The sequence below is a fragment of the Solea senegalensis genome, linkage group LG5, assembly GCF_019176455.1.
Source record: "Solea senegalensis isolate Sse05_10M linkage group LG5, IFAPA_SoseM_1, whole genome shotgun sequence".
In the NCBI taxonomy this organism is placed as follows: Eukaryota; Metazoa; Chordata; class Actinopteri; order Pleuronectiformes; family Soleidae; genus Solea; species Solea senegalensis.
The window spans coordinates 27,181,976-27,202,427 of NC_058025.1; the positions used below are offsets into that span (position 1 = coordinate 27,181,976).

Sequence of the window (20,452 nt, forward strand, 5' to 3'; positions counted from 1 at the left end):
TGAGTGGCACTGTTGAGCTGTGCTTACAGAGTTACTACATTAATGGAGTGGACTAAAGAAAAGAGATGCACTACAGTGGCTGGCCATAAACTTTATGTAGCAGTAGTTGAGTTTTGTGTGACTTTACTTTAACAGCCAGAGGTTCCAAACCTGTGTCCTGCGGGCCACATGAGGCCGGCCACTTAAATGTCTGTTTTTGATATTTATAGATACATTTTTCATCATAAATGTGTTTTATTTTATTGTTACTATATAGGATTCCTACACCTTGGTTGACATCAAATTCAAGGACTATTCAAGGAATTTCCAGGACCAATGCCCTCAAATTCAAGGACTAAATGTGCTGTCATGGCTTAAGATGGGAGGGCAGCTTTTATTGATTTGCAGTCATGGTCCTTGTGATGTTGGTCAAAGTCATTTCCCAGGCATCACGTTGTCATTTGCGCTCTCTTGCTTAACTTTACTCGCTCGTTGTTCGGCGCAGAATCTCACATCAATAAAAGTGAGAGACGGTGAGCGTCCACAACACCGCTGGTAATTACACTCAACATGAACTCCTTAAGCACTTTCAATGACCCATGTCTATTTAGGGTGATTTTCAAGAATCTTCAAGGGCCTTTAATAATGTTTTTTCAATTTCAAGAATTCCAAGGACCTTGAACATAAACCTTGAACATATCTTGAAATGATGCAGTGTTGTCACAAATGTCATTATTGCTACGTAAGTGTGAGCGTGCCCTGGTATAAGCCCTGAAAACACCATACTGGTTGACCCCTAATTGTTAAGTGCCTTGTTTATTATTGACGATTTGTTGCTGTATAAATAAAAACAAAAAAATGCATTAGTTGATGGTTATTTCAGCAGTAGATTCATATATATTTGGTGCTCTGGCGTGTAATTGTACACACTAGAGTAGTATGGCACAGAGGAATAAGACAGCATATATCAGGCTTTGGATACACAATACAGTACTTGTTAGGAGACATTCATTTTGTTGACAAGAAGAAGAAGAAGAAAAAAAAAAATCCCCTGCCACCTTATCATTTATTTAGTGTGTTGTTGGCAAAGGCAGTGAGAGCCACCATGACTGACCGGACACAGGAGGGCGCTGCAGGGTTCCTGGACCAAACACAACAAAACAAAGAAACAGGAATGATGAGGCCCAGTCACACCAGATCACACCAGATCACACCAGCTACTGTGGAGGGACTGAAGTGATAATCCATGCTTTTCAGATTGTGGTTGAATGAGGTAAAAACGGTCAATTTTAGCCACGTTATAAAAGACTCAACAGCCTCTAAGGTTACATCTTCTGATCAACCCTCCATGTGAACTTGATTAAGATCCTTTTCTTTCCTTAAAGTGTGTTAAGACAGGTGCAGGAGAGTTGGAAAACCTGGAAAAGGCTGAGATAAAACCGCTAACAGATTTTTAAATCCTTGTTTGTGTGTCTCACACACCAACACTCAAAAACCTGAACTATCACTTTAAGAGAGTTAGATCAGCAACTTCAGCCTCAGACGCTACAACATAAAAATAATCCTCTGCTTGTGAGGATGGGTCAAAGGTCAAATTGGCACACAGGTTTGTGCAGATTGAATTCATTTTTAATCAATTGTGTTACTGATTGTGCCAATTCTACACATTGTATTGCTGGAGTAAAAAAGTTGAAGTTACTGTTACAGTTGCTGTTTCCTGGTGCGCGGGTGTGCACTGGGTGTTCCTGCGGGGACAGCATTAAGGTTTTGGTGTCACTGGTTCCCTGGTTTGACCTTTAAGCTCGACAGCAGCAGCAGAGGGTGGCAGAGGACAGACAAACCGATCCTCACGGGACTAAGAAAAGTAAAAGGCACTTTGAAAAGTCGATAAATAGAATATATATATATCTATATATACTCGGTATACTGTATACTGTATGTATAAACAGGCATTTTCATATAGGATGGAATGCATATATATATTTATAATATAGTAATTTATACTTGTGAATAGTAATATAGTAATATATAGTATCATAAATGTTTGTATATTATTAGAAGTGCAAAAAGCGGAGCTTCAAATAAAGCGTGTTAATGAGGGCAAACGTGTGGTTTCAGCTGCTGTGCACAAACTGAAGAGTTGCATAGGCAAGAAAACAAGTGGTTCCTGAGCACTGAGCACTCAGTCGTGACCGTCTCAAAGTGACCGACAAACACTTAAATACAAAACCAAATGTAAAGTGAGGACAGTGTGTTCCTTTTCAAATGGATTGTAGAGAGAAGACAAAACATGGTTTCCCCGCTCTCTTAATAGTCTGTTCAAAGTCATCCTACAGCTCAGTGTCCTGGTACTGGTGAGAGCTGGCAGTGTAATATCCAGGTGCTGCCTCCTTCCCTGTGTCCTCCTCAGCTGCGTAGAAGGGACGTCCCTCCTTAGAGGACGGAGACGTGTGATGTTCAGGGTGTGAACTGGAACTGGAACGACACAGAAAATAGGAGTTGAACACCATTTTCTTCTTCTATCCCAGTATCCAGAGTTAACATGGAGTCCGGCTGTGATGAAGACATGACTGATGATGAATCAACGATATTATGGTTCATAAGACTTCATAAATATTCAGATGTTGAAATACAACTTGAGTTTGAGCAGAAGACTCGTTTAAGCTTTAATATTTACATGAACCATAACGTGACAAATGCTTTGATCTAAGTGTCTCGTCTTTTACAAAATAACATATATATGTCACACTTTACCACCCATGTTTTTAATTGCCAGCCCCATTAGACACAGACAGACACAGACACACAGACAGACACAGACACAGACACACAGACAGACACAGACAGAAAGACAAACACAGACAGACACACAGGCAGACAGAGACAGACAGACACACGGCTGTAGTGAGCTCACCCGATCGGCTGCGGTCGACTGTGGTCCAGTTTGGCCGTCTTCAGAGGAACAGCGTACAGGTCTGGGTGCGTCTGAACAATCTCGAGCTGGAGACAGAATCACTGATTAAACTCTAGATTTCCATATTTCTTTTCTCAGAATGTGACAGGAAATGTTCACTGTGATTCCATCATGGTGCGGTTTGGTTTGGTACAGTATGGCACGGTTTGGTAAAGCTGGTGAGGAGTTTATGACCCAACTGTGACAGATTCTGTCTATGATGTGAAAGAAAGAAATAAGAAAATTTCTTTTCATATTTTCACTCCTGTGTGGCTTACGTTTGGTTTCATTACCATTTAAACATAATGACTATAACACAGTGCCACAGAGGCCCCTGAGGCCCCCTGGAATGATCAAATCTGGCCCTCGTTAAAAAAGGTTTGGACACCCCTGCTGTTGTTGTTAGGCGGCACGATGGAAATGAAAGACCACATCGACCGTGAGGGAGGACGTCCAGCAGCTCTGTCTGTTCTCTGTCGAGAAAACGTTTTTCTGTCGCCCAATCAGCTGACTGTGGTGGGTGGAGCCACTCTAGCTCCAACCTCACCGCATCGCACCGTTTAACTCTGGTGCCCTGAGGGGGAGGTGCCAGAGAATGGATTCCTAAAAACATTGACTGTACCAAACGTGACTGTTGCACTGAGTGGAAACACAGCTTGAGATATTCCCACCCTGGCGTTCTGCGCCTCCTGTATCTCCAGCAGCCTGTGCGCTCGGGCAAAGTGATCCATCTTTTCAAAGGCTTTGATCTTCCCTAAGAAGGACCTCATGGAGGGGTCGTCCACAGAGCCGTCCTCCGCCGCCTCCTGCCGCCCGCACGGCCGACCCACGCCCTCTGGTGGTGGTGGTGGTGGTAGAGCGGGGAGCTGCAGAGCTCCCAGGTGCTGCGGTCTGCTGAAGGACAGGTGGTGAAGAGGAGGCGGGGGCAGAGGAGCGTACGAGGCAGCCGAGTGAGACACGGGAGGCAGAGGGTCGTTGTTGCTGCTGGCAGGGCTGCTGCTGGAGGGGGAGTCGTAACTCCGGCTGGAGCTGGGAGGCGGCGAGTGGTGCAGGCGCGGGTGATGATGTGGGTTAATGACGCCCGACACAAAGACTGGATCATCCCTCAGCGACAGTTTCACCTGTTTGACGAGGGAAAGCATTAACGACGTCTTCAGCCTGTGAACTGCACCACACGAGCTGCTACTGCTGACTCATACACAGCCATTCAAACACCGTCTCATTAAACCACATGTGTGTGTGTGTGTGTGTCCCTCACCTTGTTGTCAGATAAAGAACCCACTGGAGGGCTGGACCTCTTCAGAACTTCCCGACAACTGACTTTTCTCATGCGACTCCTGATGTCAGGACTGTATCTGCGCAAGATCTACACACACACACACACACACACACACACACACACACACACACACACACACACACACACACACACACACACACACACACACACACACACACACACACACACACACACACACACACACACACACACACACACTGCAAGTCAGTGGGTATAACTGTAACAGGGTGTGTGTGTGCTCTTCACTCTACCTGCACAGGTGTACCTGTGAACCTGGAGAGTCAATGATGTCATGAAACAATGTAATGAAAGTAGTGTGTGTGTGTGTGCGTGTGTGTGTGCGCGTGCGTGCGCGTGCGTGTCTCTGACCTCCTCAGCTGTCACAGGCTCAGATGAGCGACTTATGGCCGACATGTGCGTCGTCTCCAGATCGTGCTCGTTGTCCGTGTAGCAGCCGCCCTCGTCCGCAGTGTCGTCCAGGTCAGAGGTCAGCCGGCTGTCTATGCTGAGGTAATCTGCAGACATGGCCGACAGGAAGGACAGACGCTCCACGTCCTGGCAGTCCAGGTCACTCTCTACTCCCTCCAGCTAGAAGAGACACATGATGGATCTTGGGTGTACAGGAAGGAAGGATGGACAGACGGATAGCACGAGAACAAGAGAGAGAGAGAGAGAGAGAGAGAAGAAAGACAAACAGAGCCAAACTGTAGAGCACTACTGACAGGAAGTGGAACCACACACAGAAATCACAGGTGGTTGCTATGAAGGTAGAAGTCTAAGTCGAGACTGACACTACTGACAGAATCAAACTATCACGTCCACTCACAATCACGTTCATTCACTCAAATATGAATAAAACATAAAAGTGTGAAACCTTTATTCTGCACACAGGAAGTGATTTGTTTTACATCCTGGTCTCTGATTGACCAAAACCTGGTCCTAACGAGGGAGAACCTCGAATCTGAGGAACTGTGTGTGTGTGCGTGTGCGTGTGTGTGTGTGTTTACCTTGCCATCAGAAACCCACACAGCCTGCATCTGCTGCTCTCTGATTGAGTCTTTGACGCTGCCGTACCACGCGTCGTTGGCTGAGTTCAGATCAATGGCGTCTGAGTGAAACACACACACACACACACACACAGTAAATGTACAGCACACACACACACACACTGCCTCTCTGTGTGTGTGTGTGTGTGTGTGTGTACCAGTGAATAAGTGCGCGCAGGTCTTCCTCAGTTTGACCGCCTGCTCGTAGAGTTTGCGAGCGCTGCGGTTGGAGCTGGGGACGATCCTCTGTCTCATGGCCTTGATGCCGTGTTTGCTGTCGGGGTTGAAGAAGATGACGATGGGATACCACTGGGTGTAGTTCAGGGTGTCCACCGCCTTGGGGGTCACATCGAGCAAGGCGTGCTTGTCCTGTGTGGAGCGAGGGACAAAGTGAGGGAGACTCAGTGTAACCATGTCCACCTCGTGCGTCACAGCTGGAAACTAGTTGTTGTCTTTTTAACCGTCCTTTCACTTTCAAAGACAGAGACATTGATTTGGTCTCTTCATCGGTTCTGGACTTCACTCATTGTCTGACACGTAGAGGACGCGGGGACCTGGAGACAAGCCCAGCTGACCAGGTTCACTCTGGACAAGTCACCAGTCCATGGAATATGTGCTTTCCAGATTTCCACCAGGTTTTTTCTAACAAAAGTACTGACTGTTCATGAGCAGGAGCTCTGTTTTATTAGTTTTACCTGCTCGATGATTTGTCGGATGGTGTTGAGTCGGACCACGCCCGAGGACTTCTCAGAGCCGGCGTCTTTAGGCTCGGTTTCTGACACAAGGACACAGAAACAGTGGTGAGACAGTAACACTGAGGGGAAAGACTCACGGACACACGGACACCGACAGAGACTCACTGGCAATGACAAACAGGTCCGGGATCTCAGAGGCCAGTCTCTCGTTAGCAGCATCAGCGATGGGACCAAACAGGACCACAGGACGCCGGAATCCAGCTGCAAGCACACAAACATCAACATCAAGCATCATTTTGGTTTGATGTCGTGTTGCATCACTGAAGAAGCATGTTAGAAGGATGAGGAAGAAGAGGAAGAAGAGGAAGAGGGATGCTGCTGCCCCTTTGACGACCACGACAAAGTCCACAAGCGTCACCCACAGCGCTTCAGTAACTCCTCCTCGTCTCCTCAGTGACCTAAGAACTCGTCACACGAGGTCATACTTTCCGTCGTGAAAGAGATGAGAGGCGTGGCCTGAGAGGCCAAACATCCCCGGTGCGTCACTCACCCTCTCGAAGCACCACGCGTTCATAGGCAGGGAAGCGCGTGGCCAGAGTGTGAGCACTCAGGTTCTCTCTGGTCCTCTTCAGGTCTTTCCTCTTCAGAGAACGCTGGCTCCGCAGCCGCCAGAAATCCGCTCGATCGCCCACGACGGCTTTATGACAAGTCTGAACACTGGACATCTGCTCGGCTCTGACACAGACAACACACGCTGCATTATAAACACATGAACGCGAGTGTGTTCACGTCGTTGTTCTGATGAAGTCCAGATCACCTGCTCTTGTTGGGGATGATTCCCTTCTCCAGCAGCTGCTTCTCTTTACCGACGCGGATTGCCAGCCAGTTGCCGAGCTTGCCGTCGTACAGCGTGTCCACCACCTTGAAGATGTCGCCTCGGCTGAAGGCCAAGCTCTGAGGCGTCTCCTTCTCATACTCAAAGTGTGTGCGGATGAAGAAGGAGTCGCCGCGTCCCGACACCAAGATGTCGTTATAAACTAACGTAACAGAGGAAAAACAAGGAGGCGTTACTATGCAAACCCTTTAAAACTCTTTCTATCCCATCTGTTTTTGATATTAATAGATTTATTTTACATCATATATAAGTATATACATATTATATATATATATACTGTATATATCATGAAACATATGCAACATTCCATATGAAAACAAACACCTTTACTTCTGTGAAATATCTTCATGATGGAATACTGTTGTCATTTTAAACTCTTACTGCTTTATTCTCTACACCTCTTTGACCAGAGGAGACACTCGTTGACCTCCAGGTCATTTGAGTTTGACCTCCAGGTCATTTGAGTTTGACCTCCCTGCTCTCGGAGTCCGTGTGCCCTTTGACCCTGTGACTGGACTGCAAAGGGGCCGTGGGCTGACCACAGGTGGGTACAGGTGTAAATCCACCCGAGGACGGATGGCAGATTATAAATGCAGCACACAGAGGGGGGAGGAGACGTCAGGAGAATAGCTGTGATGCGATAGCGATCACGGAGACGCGTGTTAATACCAGGTGTAAATCGTCAGTCAGTCAGGAAACTCTGTCTGAATGACACATCTAAATCTGAATCCTTGTCTTAATAAAGATAAAAGAATTGAACTGAACAGAAGAGTGACTGTGACTTACCGTCAAGTTTGCTCTGGGCGAGGATGGTGACCACTTCTCCTTTAGGAATCTCCAACAAGAAGAGCACGGCTTCCTCTCGCACCACACCTTGAAAATCAACGTTGTTCACCTTCAAGACAAAGTCAAGTACAATAAGTCAGTAAACTTCATTTCTGGGAAACTGTTAAAAAAAATAAACTTGGCAAAGCAAGTTTTACACTAGAACCATAATAATAATACTAATGATAATACTAATGATAATGATAGTGATGATAATAATAATAATAATAATAATGATAATGATAATGATGATAATAATGATCCCATTTTAAGAAGAAAATCTAACTTTGTCTTAATAAGATATTAAGGCTTATTAACCCTTAAGACACTATATCACATAATAAAGTAAACGTGTTGATTCCACTGACATCAGGACCTTGTACCTTTAAGATCTGGTCTCCGACACGCAGACCCTCCTCCTCGGCGGCACTGCCCTCCTGAACGCCGGCGATGAAGATTCCGACGTCGTTGCCTCCAGCCAACCTCAGCCCGACGCTGTCGCCCTTCTGGAAATTCACCATCACTGTGTTTGGTCTGTTTAAACAAACACGTGACATCATGTCCGGCGTGGGTTCAGCTTCAATAACACGAGAGAACCACGGACACGTGCAGACCTGACTCACTTACCCGTACATCTTCTCATCCTCTGAACTCGGTCTGAGGAGAATCTTGGGCGTGGTTGCTGCAGCAGCTGCTGGTGACAACATCACGGTCGTCAGTGACATGAGACAGGTTAAAATGTAACAAAGTGTTAGAGGAACGTGGCCTGAAGACCTGGAGCGGCGTCTGTGTGCAGCGTGTCCACATCAGCTGAGGCATGAGGCTCTTCAGGGACTTTGAATGGAGAGGCCATGGCTGACATCTGAGCTGTCCTCGAGTGTTCTTCCCTGTCACACACACACACACACACACATTTATTCACATTTATTTCTACATTTATTCTCAGCCGTACGACATGAAGTATAAATGTGACAAATCGACAACTATCTTGATAATCGATTAATCGGTTTGTAGCTTTTTTTATGATTAAAAACAAGACTTTACAATTGTTTAAGCTTCTTAAATGTGAATATTTTCTTCATGTCTTTGCTCTGATGACAAAGAAATCATTTTGGTTTGTGGACAAAACAACATCATCATTTCCAGGTTTGACGAACACCGATCAACATTTTTTAAGGTTTTCTGACATTTTATGGACCAAACGATTCATCGAGAAAATAATGGACAGATTAATCGATTATGAAAATGATCGCTAGTTGCAGCTCTAGACTAATGCCGTGTTTCCACAGGAGAAACATCTGCGTTACATCACAGAGACGAGAGTTCTGACTCCTCTGTCTTACCTGGGGTTGTCTCTCTCATTAGAGGAGTGGGAGGACAGATCGGACTGGTGGGACCTCCTCTCCTCTGGGGGAGAATAGGAATGGTACGACTCCATCTCTGATATGTCTGGCAGACAGACAACAGACAGACAGACAGACAGTTAGACACAAGTTTCTTTCAAGCTAAATCCCCTCGTCGAGACTGGAACCCCCAACCACCACCATCACCACCACCATCACCACCACCACCAGAGAACGGTTGCCTCAGGAAACCACAGCAGCAGCTAAAGCACGTTGGACAGACTGTTATTGGAGGTTTTTGTCAGAATTGTGAGGACAAAGGCGGAGCCTCAGCTCCAGAGTCGAGATAAAAGCAGCCATCACTCAAACAACAGAGTCTAAGCGCTTATTTCATTTGGGAATTCACAATCTGACAGAATTTGAAAAGCCTGGTGGGTTTCAGTTTTCAGTGTGGACACCTGAAGGTTCAGAGGGAGCAGACTCAGTGGAGAATCCATAACACACACACAGTGTGGACTCATTCACATTCACGTGTCCACAGTGTGGACACATTCAGTCCCTGCAGTGTCTTCATTCTTTGATTCGGCTGCTTTTATCTGAAGAGAGAAGAGCTCGTAGGACACACTTCATGACTCAGACGTGAGAGGACAAGCAAGACGACCTGCTACGAAAGAGAGCATGAAAACACGTCGCCATGACAACCCCTGTTAACAGCAACCAAGCAGGTCGTGTTTAACAGGCCCAGTGCAGTAAATAATTACTCTTACTAGTACTCAGTACTCTTAACTTAAAAAAGCCTGGAGGTTAGTGGAGGTTTGATTAGTTTGGTTAGCGACACTCTGCGTGCAGAGCTGTTAGGTACCAGAGGGGGGCGCAGTTTGAAGAGTGAGGCAGGTGTTAAAGAGAGGAGGATTATAGAGAGTATTACATTATACCTCCAACCTGATGAAGAAGTGTCGAGAAACAACATCAATACCTCAGATTTACGTCCACGTCACTTCACAGATACATTTCAGGTCCTCGCACAACCAGACACGGCTCCGACTGTCACGTTCAATATTCAATATTTGTTACATTAAACCTTCAGTGGGACAGTGAGTTATATAAAGAAGGAAACACTCTACAGTGTCTTGGATTAGGAATCACAGAAACTCCTTGAAACGCCAAAGATCGCTTCACACATTTCTGCCTAAATTATCATTCTATTGTTTCTATTTTTAGGTTTATGAATCAAATATGTGGAAAAAAAGCTAACGACGTCATTTGATGAAAGGCTTATTTTTGTGAATGAAGAACGACCAGATTCATGATCTCTCATTCAAACTTAATTTAACACAAACCGGGGCGAGGTTTTCAGTGTAAATATTCACAGTTCACTGTTTTAAAGTGTGGTTGTAGGAGGTAAACATGAGGAGTGATGATTAAGAACATTACTGACAGCGACAGTGAGTGAGTGAGTGAGTGAAGGAGGATGAAAATGACATGAAAGGAGAGTTTTACACTCTTGGGACAAAACATTCATTTGTTATTAGACGTAGAAAAATCAAACATCTTACCCACGTAACGAGCCACGCTCTGTCATGCAATATTCTGTATTCACAAAAATAAACCATCATCTTTGTCTGATATTATTTCAATTCGACATCATCTTAAATCTGGAGACTTCCTCCTGCCACGCATCGAGATTTCACTTTCATGAAGCACACAGTTCAAAGTGCATTAAATATATTTATTTATTTAATCAGGGAAAATGAACCATGTATTAAAGAGTTAAAAGATTAAGAGCCGTGTGTAAAGAGAAGTGCAAACGAAGGGTGAAAGCTTTACAGCTGAGGTTGTGTCGCAGCCAGTTACAGTTACACATGCTGCGTGTCGCTGCTCCTTCATCTAAAAGTAGGACATATTATCTGGAAGAGAAAGCACAAGAAAACATGGCACCTGTCAGCGGTTACAGGCCATCGCTTGTGCGGCTCAAAGACCAGCATTCTGACATCACAGAGAAAATCTGCTCTCCCACATCAGGTCAGAGCCGCGATGCTGCGCTCGCACCACACACGCCGTCCGTCAAACAGTCAACGACACACATGACATCGCCGGCAGCAGGTGTGTGTGTGTGTGTGTGTGTGAGGAGGTGTGGCCAGTGACTCACCATCATTATCAGAGTCAGAGTCTGCCAGAGGGGGGATGCGGACCAGGATCTGGCGGCGGTCCCTTTGGACCACCAGCTGCAGTTTCCCTCTGGACTTCTCGATGAGTTTCCCGGCGTCTTGCAGAGAGAGGTTCTCAGTCACGGTTCCATTGATCTGCGCACACGCACACACACGCACACACACACACACACGGTCTGTGAGTGTGTCAGTAATGCATGTTGTGAATTAAAATGGCGGATGCTCTTCCTGACACGACCCTCTCATTTATACAGGCTCAGGACCGACACTAGGAGAACACTCCTTGCTCACAGGTAGCCCAGGTGTTGGGGACTTGAACCAGCAACCCTCTGGTTACAAGACAAGTTGCCTTTCCACTAGGTTCCACATGAGCTGACCCTGAAAATCTCCATGAATGTACTTTTAAATATGCTAAGCTGAGCATCTGTTGGACCTGCAGATATTTCACAATAAAAGACTCAGGAAAGTTCTTTTACTTTGAAATTGGTATAGAAACTGTCAGGTTTTTGATCAAACATCATTTATGAATGTGAAATGTGCACAGTGGCTCAGTGGTGGAGCGAGTCGTCTTTCAAATGAGAGGTTGTAGGTTCGATTCCTGAATGGCAAAAACTGCTTTGTAAAGCAGCTTTGAGTGGTCGGTCATCAAGACAAGGACATTTATCATCAGCGGTCGACTCTGAAGACGAGCAGCAGGACATTTGTGTGTCTCACGGGAACTGTGAGACTCACAAATGTCCACTGAGGACGAACACTAACATCACTGAACTGAAAAACATGGCAGAGAGGTACAATGTAACGTCACATAATAATAATAAAACACGGTGTGACTGCGCCGTGGATGAACGTGTGAACACCTTCAGAATGATGTCTCCCTCCTGCAGGTTCCCGTCCTTGGCGGCCAGGCCTGTGTTGGTCATCTGTTTGATAAAGATCTGACTCCCGAGACGCAGGCCGTACTCTGTAAACACACACAAACACACAAACACAAACACACACACGCATCATCAAATAAATGTAGTGTTGTTTGTTCTGACGCCACCCAGGGAGTGAGAATATGGCAGAATAGCCACCAGGGGGCAACCTAACCCTTTGAATGGGGAACGACACTGTCAGCAAAGAGAGTACGACACATGAGTGGACACCAGTGTAAAATCTTAGGTGTTTACGCAGTCGTTTAAAAGAAGGAAAGAATTCACAATAATGAAAAATCTTTTAACAAATGATTGTCTGTAAGTTTCCACCGATGTTTCCCTGCATGAGTGCACGAGCGTCGCCCAAGAGGAGGAAGTTATCTACACATTTGTTATTAATGAAATATTTATATATGAATAATAGATGACATTGCATATCAACACATTATCAGTGCACATGCAAACATTTGACTTTGTAACGAGGGAAACTCAAACCTTTTTATACTCCAGAGATACGTGAGACCTTCAGAGGGAAAGTCTTCACGAGGCCAATAACTAGAGCTGCCACTAACTTACACGAGAGGTCACATGACTTCAAGAAGCTCAGGCCAGTCAAGCTGCCTGTAGCAATAACACACATGTGTATGTACCAGGACCTGGAGGACTGACCGGGCTCAGAGTGGAACAGAACCAATGAGAGTCTCATTGTTTTACCTTCACTGGGCTTGTTCTTCACCAGCAGGACGTTGACAGGTTTTTCCAGTGGCTCCAGCTCTCTGGAAGGTTCTGGAGATGGAGGGTTGTCATTAAGGTGGTCTCTGCTCCTGTACTTCCCTACTTTTCCTCCCCCTCGCTCATACTTGTCCTCCATGCGATAGCTGTCCCCGGGGGGGCTGCGCTCTCGGCTGTGGTACCGCTGACGATCGGCGCTGACATCCAGGGTCCGTTCCCGGCTGCCGTCCCTCCTGGGTCTGTCCAGGCTGGAGTTTCGCTCCTGGCTCCTCCCGCGGCTCCGCCCTCTCTGGTTGTAGTCCTGCCCGCCCCTGTACTCGGGCTCCAGGTAACCTTTGCTGTCAGAGGCTTGATCCCGGCCTTCGTCGCGGTACCAGCTGTTGTCGTTGTCGGCGTCGTAGTAGTGGCTGGAGGGGGTGTACTCCCGACTGTCTGCACCCGGGGAGGGGGGCTGCTTCATGTGGACCGACACTCTACGAGGTCTCTTCACTGTCTGACGGAGGAGGAAATATCAAGAAAGAGCTTAGTTAATATTGTCAGAGGAGTTTTATCTGTTTGAACTGAACTGTTTTCATTTACTCGTCTGACGCTCTGTTGGTAACGGTAACTGTTGGTAACCTTTACCAGACACCTGTCTGTCAGAATGAAAAATAATATTCACGACTGACAGACTTCACTGAAGGTACGGTCATACCAGCTGTCAATCACAGCAGTGTTCACTCATATTTTTCACTGTGGTCCCAGCTCGCCTCACCTCGCCTCGCCTCGCCACGCCACGGCACGGTTCACAACGATTTTCCACTACAAAAAAAGTACCTACTCAACGTGGGCGGAGTCATCACCGCACGGCTGCATGAAACTGCCGTGACTTTGTTTTACACACACACACACACACAAAGTGACTTGTGAAGCAGTTGTTCTCAGTGTATCTGAATCATCAGAATCAGTTCATTAAAACTGGACTTTTAAATTTAGGATTGTTAAGTCTTTTTAACGGATCTACAGTTCGGCTTTGATTCTTGTGTCGGACGTCTCTTCCTGTGACGACGTCACACATGATATCGCCGGTAGAGCAGGTACTAAAAAAAGTGGCAGGTACTATTCTAGTGGAAACACAACTGAACGGTATAAACACGCCATCAATGGGACCTAAAATTCCAAATCGATGAGACATGTTCACTGATGTTATGATCAAGTGAGAAGTAAAGGCATCATTTTCAAATAGTTATAGATGAAGCCTAAATAAAAACATGACTTAAGTATTTGCTAAATCACGTTTACATGTGTTAGTTTTTATGTTAAGACAGAAACGACGGCACTACATCGCGCTAGTAAAGTAAGAGCTGCAAACGGGTTCAAGTGAGACTGAAAACACAAAGAAAAATGTCCATGAAAAGCTTCACAAGTGAACTCTACTGCACAAAAACAGTCTGATGGGATAAATTATTCTTGTCCCCACCCGCCCCTGCGCTGCTGCTGTATACACACAAACACTCCCTCAGTCAGGTCTGATAGTATTGCATGACGGAGCCTGGTGTGTTGATAATACTCACTATTTTGGCCACTTTGCCACATTTACGGAGAGACTGCACAGCAAAGGAATGAGGCACGCTGTCCATGGAGATGGAATTGACCTGAATGACACGATCATTCTCACTGGACCAAAAAACAACAACAACAACAACAACATGAAAATGAGATAATGATAGAAATCAGGGTTGAGCAATGCAACAAGCAATGGTGGTACAGCGAAACCACCATCTGCAGTGTGTTAGGTGTACAAACACACTTAAAGTACATTAAGTATGTTTTACTTCATGTGTGAAATGTGTGTTTTTCTCTCTCCATAAAATCTGTATGAATTCATGCCATGAAGATAATTATCAATGTCAACGGATTTAAAAAGGCCAATCAATGGTTTCCTGGCCCGAACAGAACTATGGGAATCAGATTCACCAGTAGACATGTGTCACCTCAGTGTTTGACCTGCACTGACCTCTGGGTTGGAGATAATCTAAAAACGCTGTTCAGAGCACAGTGATGGTGATCTGCCTCCGCTCATGTCATAGTGTTCAGAGTGTTCAGAGTGTTCAGAGTGAGTCGGAGGCCGACACAGGAGTTCGTCGCACACTTACAAGAGTAATCCATCAGCTGGTCCTCCCTTTAGCACGTCTGACACGATGATTGACGTCTCACCGTTCTCCACGTTAGGGTTGTCGCGGCCGCCTGACACAGCGATGCCGAAACCCAACTTAGAGTCCTGCAGAAGAAAAGCCCAGGAGTAAAATACTGAGTTACATCAGCCTGAGACACGGACACTCTCGCTCACACACAAAGGAAAGCTGATTACAGCCCAAAAGCTGATCTGAAGCTGATCTGAAGCTGAAGCTGAAGCTGAAGCTGAAGCTGATCTGAGCTTTGCTTTGCTGCTGGTTTGTGTTTGTCCTGCAGGGTCACTGATGAGAGGGAGCAGAGCGATGAGAGCGAGCCTGCGGCTGGGTGAGCTGAGGTCAGGTCAGGGCTTTTCTATTTCTGGAACAATGTTTATTTGCATCACAGAACTCTGAGCGAGCAGAGACGAGACTCAGTTCTCCGTTCATCACGCTCATTTTTGATTTGCACATAAAAAAAGACAAAAACACACGCGAACAAAGAAATCATTAAATATCTCGTAAAAAGTCTTTAGTGCAATGGAAACATTATTTAGTGCATAAAGGATGATGCTACTGTTTCCACATTGGCAAATATGGTGGATACAAGTGATGAGAGGAGGAAGGTGTGGACTGATGCGCCTCTTCAGTGATAATCCCCAGATAGTTCTAATCTTGTCTAATTAATATCAAGAGATTAGCAGCAGATGGAAAACACAACATTTGCATTTTTTACTAGAATATTTTGTAAATTTGGTTAAAATGTTCAGCACATCCCAGAAGCGACGTGACCGTTGAGTCAATATCATATGGTCACATGTTATTCTAATAACTATAAAAGTATTTCCTGTAGATTATACTATAACATCTAATTGTGAATGAATCATTTCTGGGACTAAAATCTTCACCATAAAACAAAGTAAATAAATAAATAAATAAAACATCACAGTCAGCTGTTCATACAGGACACTTCTTTGACATGAAAACACGGTTGTAGGTGATTTGTTATCTTACTTTGGTCAGAACAAATCCAACAACAACAATAACATGTGTTATTATTAATGTGTGGCCACGGGACGTTTTTGTCACTAATAGATTTTGGAAGATGATAAAAACATAATTTAGCCCCAGAGAGATTGAATTGAATCGCCAGCGTTGACCTTTTGTGTTTGTAAAAAAACTCACCCGCTGCAGAGTGACTGTAAACTGCTCCCAGACCATCTCCTCCCCTCCTGAGCTCTGCAGGGAAACACAGAGGAAACAAAATGTTCAGCGACTGCAGGGGAAAAAGTCCACTGTCCAGTTTCATCTGCAGGTTATTTTTTAGACACAAAATATGATTCAAGACAATCTGTGAAAGTCTCAGAACATGTTGTTACACAGCAGAACACACTAATGAAGATCAGTACTGCACTATTATAGTTTTCAAATTCAAATCACAATTCAAAGGAGGTGCAGTGAGACTGTTGCAAAGGCTGAAATTTAACTTTTTTATTATTATTTTATGATTTACAGCAAATCAAAAGAAAAAAATGCATATCTTGAACTTCTTTTTGTACTTTGTTAACCCGTAGCATCCTGAGCGGCGCCTGTGGAGCGCTGGTGGTTTTTCTCTCCACTGGGCCACATTTGGAAGGTGTTGATGCTCGAGCATGTTTTCACTTTATGATTCATAAATAATCATAAGTGAATTATCTGTCAGGAAAATGTTCTCTTCAAACTGCTCAAACCACACACTCCTTTCAAGGAACCTCATTGATTTCCATTCAAAAGTCTCCATGAGGACGACTGGTTACTGTTCATGCCACAAAATGTCCTAAAGAGGTAACACACACACACACACATCAGATAAATGTGTGTGTGCAGTGGGAACACACACATTTAACCCTGGGGGCTAAAAGATATCGAAAAGAAGACTAACCCTGATTAAACACACTCACACACACACACACACACACACACAGAGGAGTCATGTGTGGGTGTGGGAACAGTGAGGATCAGTGAGGATCATGTCAATAACAGAAGCACAGCAGCCTGTCTCACTGCTTGCTGGTGTGTCATTTTAATTGGACTATTCCAGCAGACATCTGTCCACATCGCCGCTCTCTCACACACACACACACACACACACACACACACACACACACACACACTGTTGAGCACTAATGGCACTGATTGAGTCAGACAGCTCCGTTCATCTTCAGCTGCTTCTAACAAGCGTCGTGAATGAGAAGCAACAGAAGACGACGGAGGGAAGGAAAGGTGGTTATTTTTCCTTCACTCTGCCTGAAGAACTTCAACTTGAAGGTGTGTGGAGGCGGCGGATTGTTGAGGACATCGTAAACACGCGTGTCAGCCGTGCAGCAGACAGACGGACAAACAGACAGACGACTTTATTAGAGCAGGTAGAGGCGGAAATCACAGGTGCGTGACAATATGCTACGTGTTACATGGGCCACGATACGACGACTCTGTGATAATCAAAACACTGCACGACAATCACACAGTGATACATGGTGATATCTGTCCATGTGAAGAAAACAGGATTTCTCTTATTTATTCACAACATAGAGAACAAAGTGCATGAAGTCCATGAATTGAACGTACGTAGATGGAGCATCTGTATACGTGGCTTTCTCTGCCATTATCACGCTCTAAACTCACTCTTCTTCGGCCAGGTAACTCCCTCCTAAGTTTCCCTCATTTATTCGAGCAGCGCCACCATGAGGAGACGTGACGTAGCGACGCCCGGTGAGTGAAAACGTACTTTTAGAGCAACTTCATTTGTTCATTAAAACACTGATATCCTATCGTTTGTCATATTGCACGAGGAAGGACGACGATATATCACCAAATCAATACCTTGACAAGTCATAGCAGCCCTTTGTAAACAGACACTAGCACAAGTTATTCAGAGCAGGATATCAGGAAACTCAAGCATGGCACGACACTACTTTCTTTATCACTAATTTGAGAATCTAATGACACCGACATCAGTCCGATAAACTGCTGGAGCTGTTGACATTTCAAACACATCATTCTCCAACTGTGTCTCAAAATGAAGAAATAAACAGCCTAAAAATATAGGATATATAGGATATTTGGACTGTATGAGATTTAACAGATACCTGATCCAGTGTCGGTACAGAGTATCGTATCTGCTCCTCCCTAATGTGAATCTCTGTCAGTACTTCAGTCACACTCCTTCTCTGTGTCTGTTTGAACTTGATTTAATTGTAAAAAAAACAGATTGAGATAGAGGATTCATTTAGTAATTATTTAATTAAATTCATAATCAATGCAGCCCTCAAAGATAACATGTCACCATCACATTCAAAAAAAAGATTCTGGCCACGAAACAAAGGGTTCACAAAAGAAAATATGCAGTGCTTCAGCTTAAGTGTGTAATATCTGACGCAGGAGTTTGACCGTGTTCTTGTTTGTGTCGCTCTGCTGAACCAAACATCACGACATACACAGGAGCAGTTGATCCACTGCTGCTTTTATCAGCCACCTCCTCACCTGGCCAAATAAGTGTGTTCTATTTTACACTACCACACCATTACAACATTAAGATGAGCATATAATAGTATGAGAAGCAATTACATGTATTATAGAGGAAAAACACACAGATCAGGAAAAATAACCCTGAACATTCACAGCAAGGAGCCTGAGAATGAACGAGAAAGAGTCAAATGTGTCACAATAAAACGTCTATTTTCAACATTGACGTCAGATTTTCAGTGAAACGGAAAATACTGTATAGTGATTCTTTTTCTAAAGATCAACAATTCCATCACAGAAATGTCTTGAAGACATTATCAGCATCTCAAACGACTCTTTAAAGCCACATAAATAAAGTCATATAGATTCCGATTTAATATTAGACTGAGGACATCAGCTCTGTGTGTTTTTGGGCTGCAACAATTCATTATTCATCTTTGACTGAATAAACAACCATGTTTGAGCTTCTTAAATGTGAATATTTTCTTTGTAAATCAAAGAAAACTTTAAAACAGAAACACAGATCATTACATGGACTGAACAAGTTATCAATTAGTTGAGGAAATAATTGACACATTCATCCATGATGGAAATAATCAGCAGTTGCACCAACCAACCATCCATCCATCCATCCATCCATCCATCCATGCATGCATGCATATCCCACCAGTCTGAGCAGGCAGGAGTTGCCCGCAGGTGCATACAGGACCACGAGGCTGCCCTTCAGATGTTCAGTGTCCAACCCCCTCAGCTGGATCCTGGCTCCCCCAGAGTCTGAGGCAGTGGTCTCAGCCGGTCTGCACCGATGCCAGCGCGGGGAACCAGCGCAGCAGCCAGTTGGCAGCCATTCCAGACTCATGTTTAGCCGAGGAGCTTCCTCACAGCCACGCTCCCACTGCCCCGGCAACCAAGACCCAGCCCCAGCATGGGGACTGGATCAGACCCTGATCAGACCCTGGCTACTTTTCCCACAGACACGAGCACTTAACCTCCCTGCCTCGACATCTCACCTCTAATCTGGATAAGCCTGTGCGGTGGCGGATTAGCTGTGCCCGTGGGGGAGAGAAATGACTAAAAATAACAGCAGACTCACGGCCCCTCCTGCACCTCCTCCTGGTCCTGTCCCACGCAGAGTCCTAAGCGCTTGTACAGCGCTCATCCACTTCCTGCGGAGGCCAGCTGACATGGCCAGGTGAAATGAGAGAGAGAGAGAGACAGAGAGACAGACAGAGACAGAGACAGAGAGCTGCCCAACAGAGAACTCTGCCTGTCCTCTCTCCTCTATGTCTCCTCCCCCTCTCCCCCTCTCAAACACACACATCCACATGCACAATCATTTGTTATATCACAACTGTGAGGACTTTCACCCCAACTAGACTCTCTCCCTCTCTCTCCGTCTCTCTCTCTCTCTCTCAAGAATCAAAATCAGCTCTTCCAAATAAACTTCGGAGAACTTGTGTCAGTATCATTCAAAAAACAAACAAACACTAGAACCGTGTGTATTTAAGGGTCCATCATTGAATCATCACGTTTCTTTACTTCCATTATCTGCTATTATCTGCTATGCAGAACACTGCGAAAATCAACATAACAGCAAATGCTGTGACTGTAGTCTTGGTACATGAACATGCACCTAAAGTGCAGTATGGAATGAGGCCAGTAGGTGGCAGCAGAGGTCAACCTCAAACAAGAACACTGTCCTTGCTGTAAAAGATGAATAAAGCAGCTACTGTAGTAAACTCAATGATATGGTGACAGAAATCATTCATACATGTGGACAATAGTTGTCGTTATGCTTTATGGATCTTTAGAGAAACAGTGAAAGAGTCACACTGTCCTATCAAAATGAATAATAAATGTATAGAATATTTACTAAACCTCTTTTGTAAATTGTCTGATTAATGTGAACTTAACTTAATGTGAACACTTTGTTTTTTAAGATGAGAAA

General features: G+C 44.9%; 1 protein-coding gene across 1 annotated transcript in view; it reads right to left on the reverse strand.

Moving 5' to 3' along the window:
• Positions 1 to 776: 776 nt before the first annotated feature.
• Positions 777 to 20,452, reverse strand: part of LOC122768948 (tight junction protein ZO-2-like) — a 34,072-nt gene continuing 14,396 nt past the window's right edge. The window contains exons 2-23 of the mRNA XM_044025170.1: positions 16,186 to 16,239; positions 14,986 to 15,110; positions 14,404 to 14,506; positions 12,833 to 13,343; positions 12,062 to 12,165; positions 11,186 to 11,339; positions 9,037 to 9,142; positions 8,468 to 8,580; positions 8,321 to 8,384; positions 8,077 to 8,227; positions 7,655 to 7,763; positions 6,791 to 7,010; positions 6,524 to 6,708; positions 6,139 to 6,234; positions 5,974 to 6,053; positions 5,437 to 5,647; positions 5,240 to 5,340; positions 4,602 to 4,820; positions 4,191 to 4,298; positions 3,604 to 4,053; positions 2,894 to 2,979; positions 777 to 2,454 (exon numbers count right to left, since the gene is read on the reverse strand). Of these exons, the coding sequence (XP_043881105.1) occupies positions 2,310 to 2,454; positions 2,894 to 2,979; positions 3,604 to 4,053; positions 4,191 to 4,298; positions 4,602 to 4,820; positions 5,240 to 5,340; positions 5,437 to 5,647; positions 5,974 to 6,053; positions 6,139 to 6,234; positions 6,524 to 6,708; positions 6,791 to 7,010; positions 7,655 to 7,763; positions 8,077 to 8,227; positions 8,321 to 8,384; positions 8,468 to 8,580; positions 9,037 to 9,142; positions 11,186 to 11,339; positions 12,062 to 12,165; positions 12,833 to 13,343; positions 14,404 to 14,506; positions 14,986 to 15,110; positions 16,186 to 16,239 (3,495 nt within the window). The 3' untranslated portion in view covers positions 777 to 2,309. The remainder of the gene's footprint in view (positions 2,455 to 2,893; positions 2,980 to 3,603; positions 4,054 to 4,190; positions 4,299 to 4,601; positions 4,821 to 5,239; positions 5,341 to 5,436; positions 5,648 to 5,973; positions 6,054 to 6,138; positions 6,235 to 6,523; positions 6,709 to 6,790; positions 7,011 to 7,654; positions 7,764 to 8,076; positions 8,228 to 8,320; positions 8,385 to 8,467; positions 8,581 to 9,036; positions 9,143 to 11,185; positions 11,340 to 12,061; positions 12,166 to 12,832; positions 13,344 to 14,403; positions 14,507 to 14,985; positions 15,111 to 16,185; positions 16,240 to 20,452) is intronic.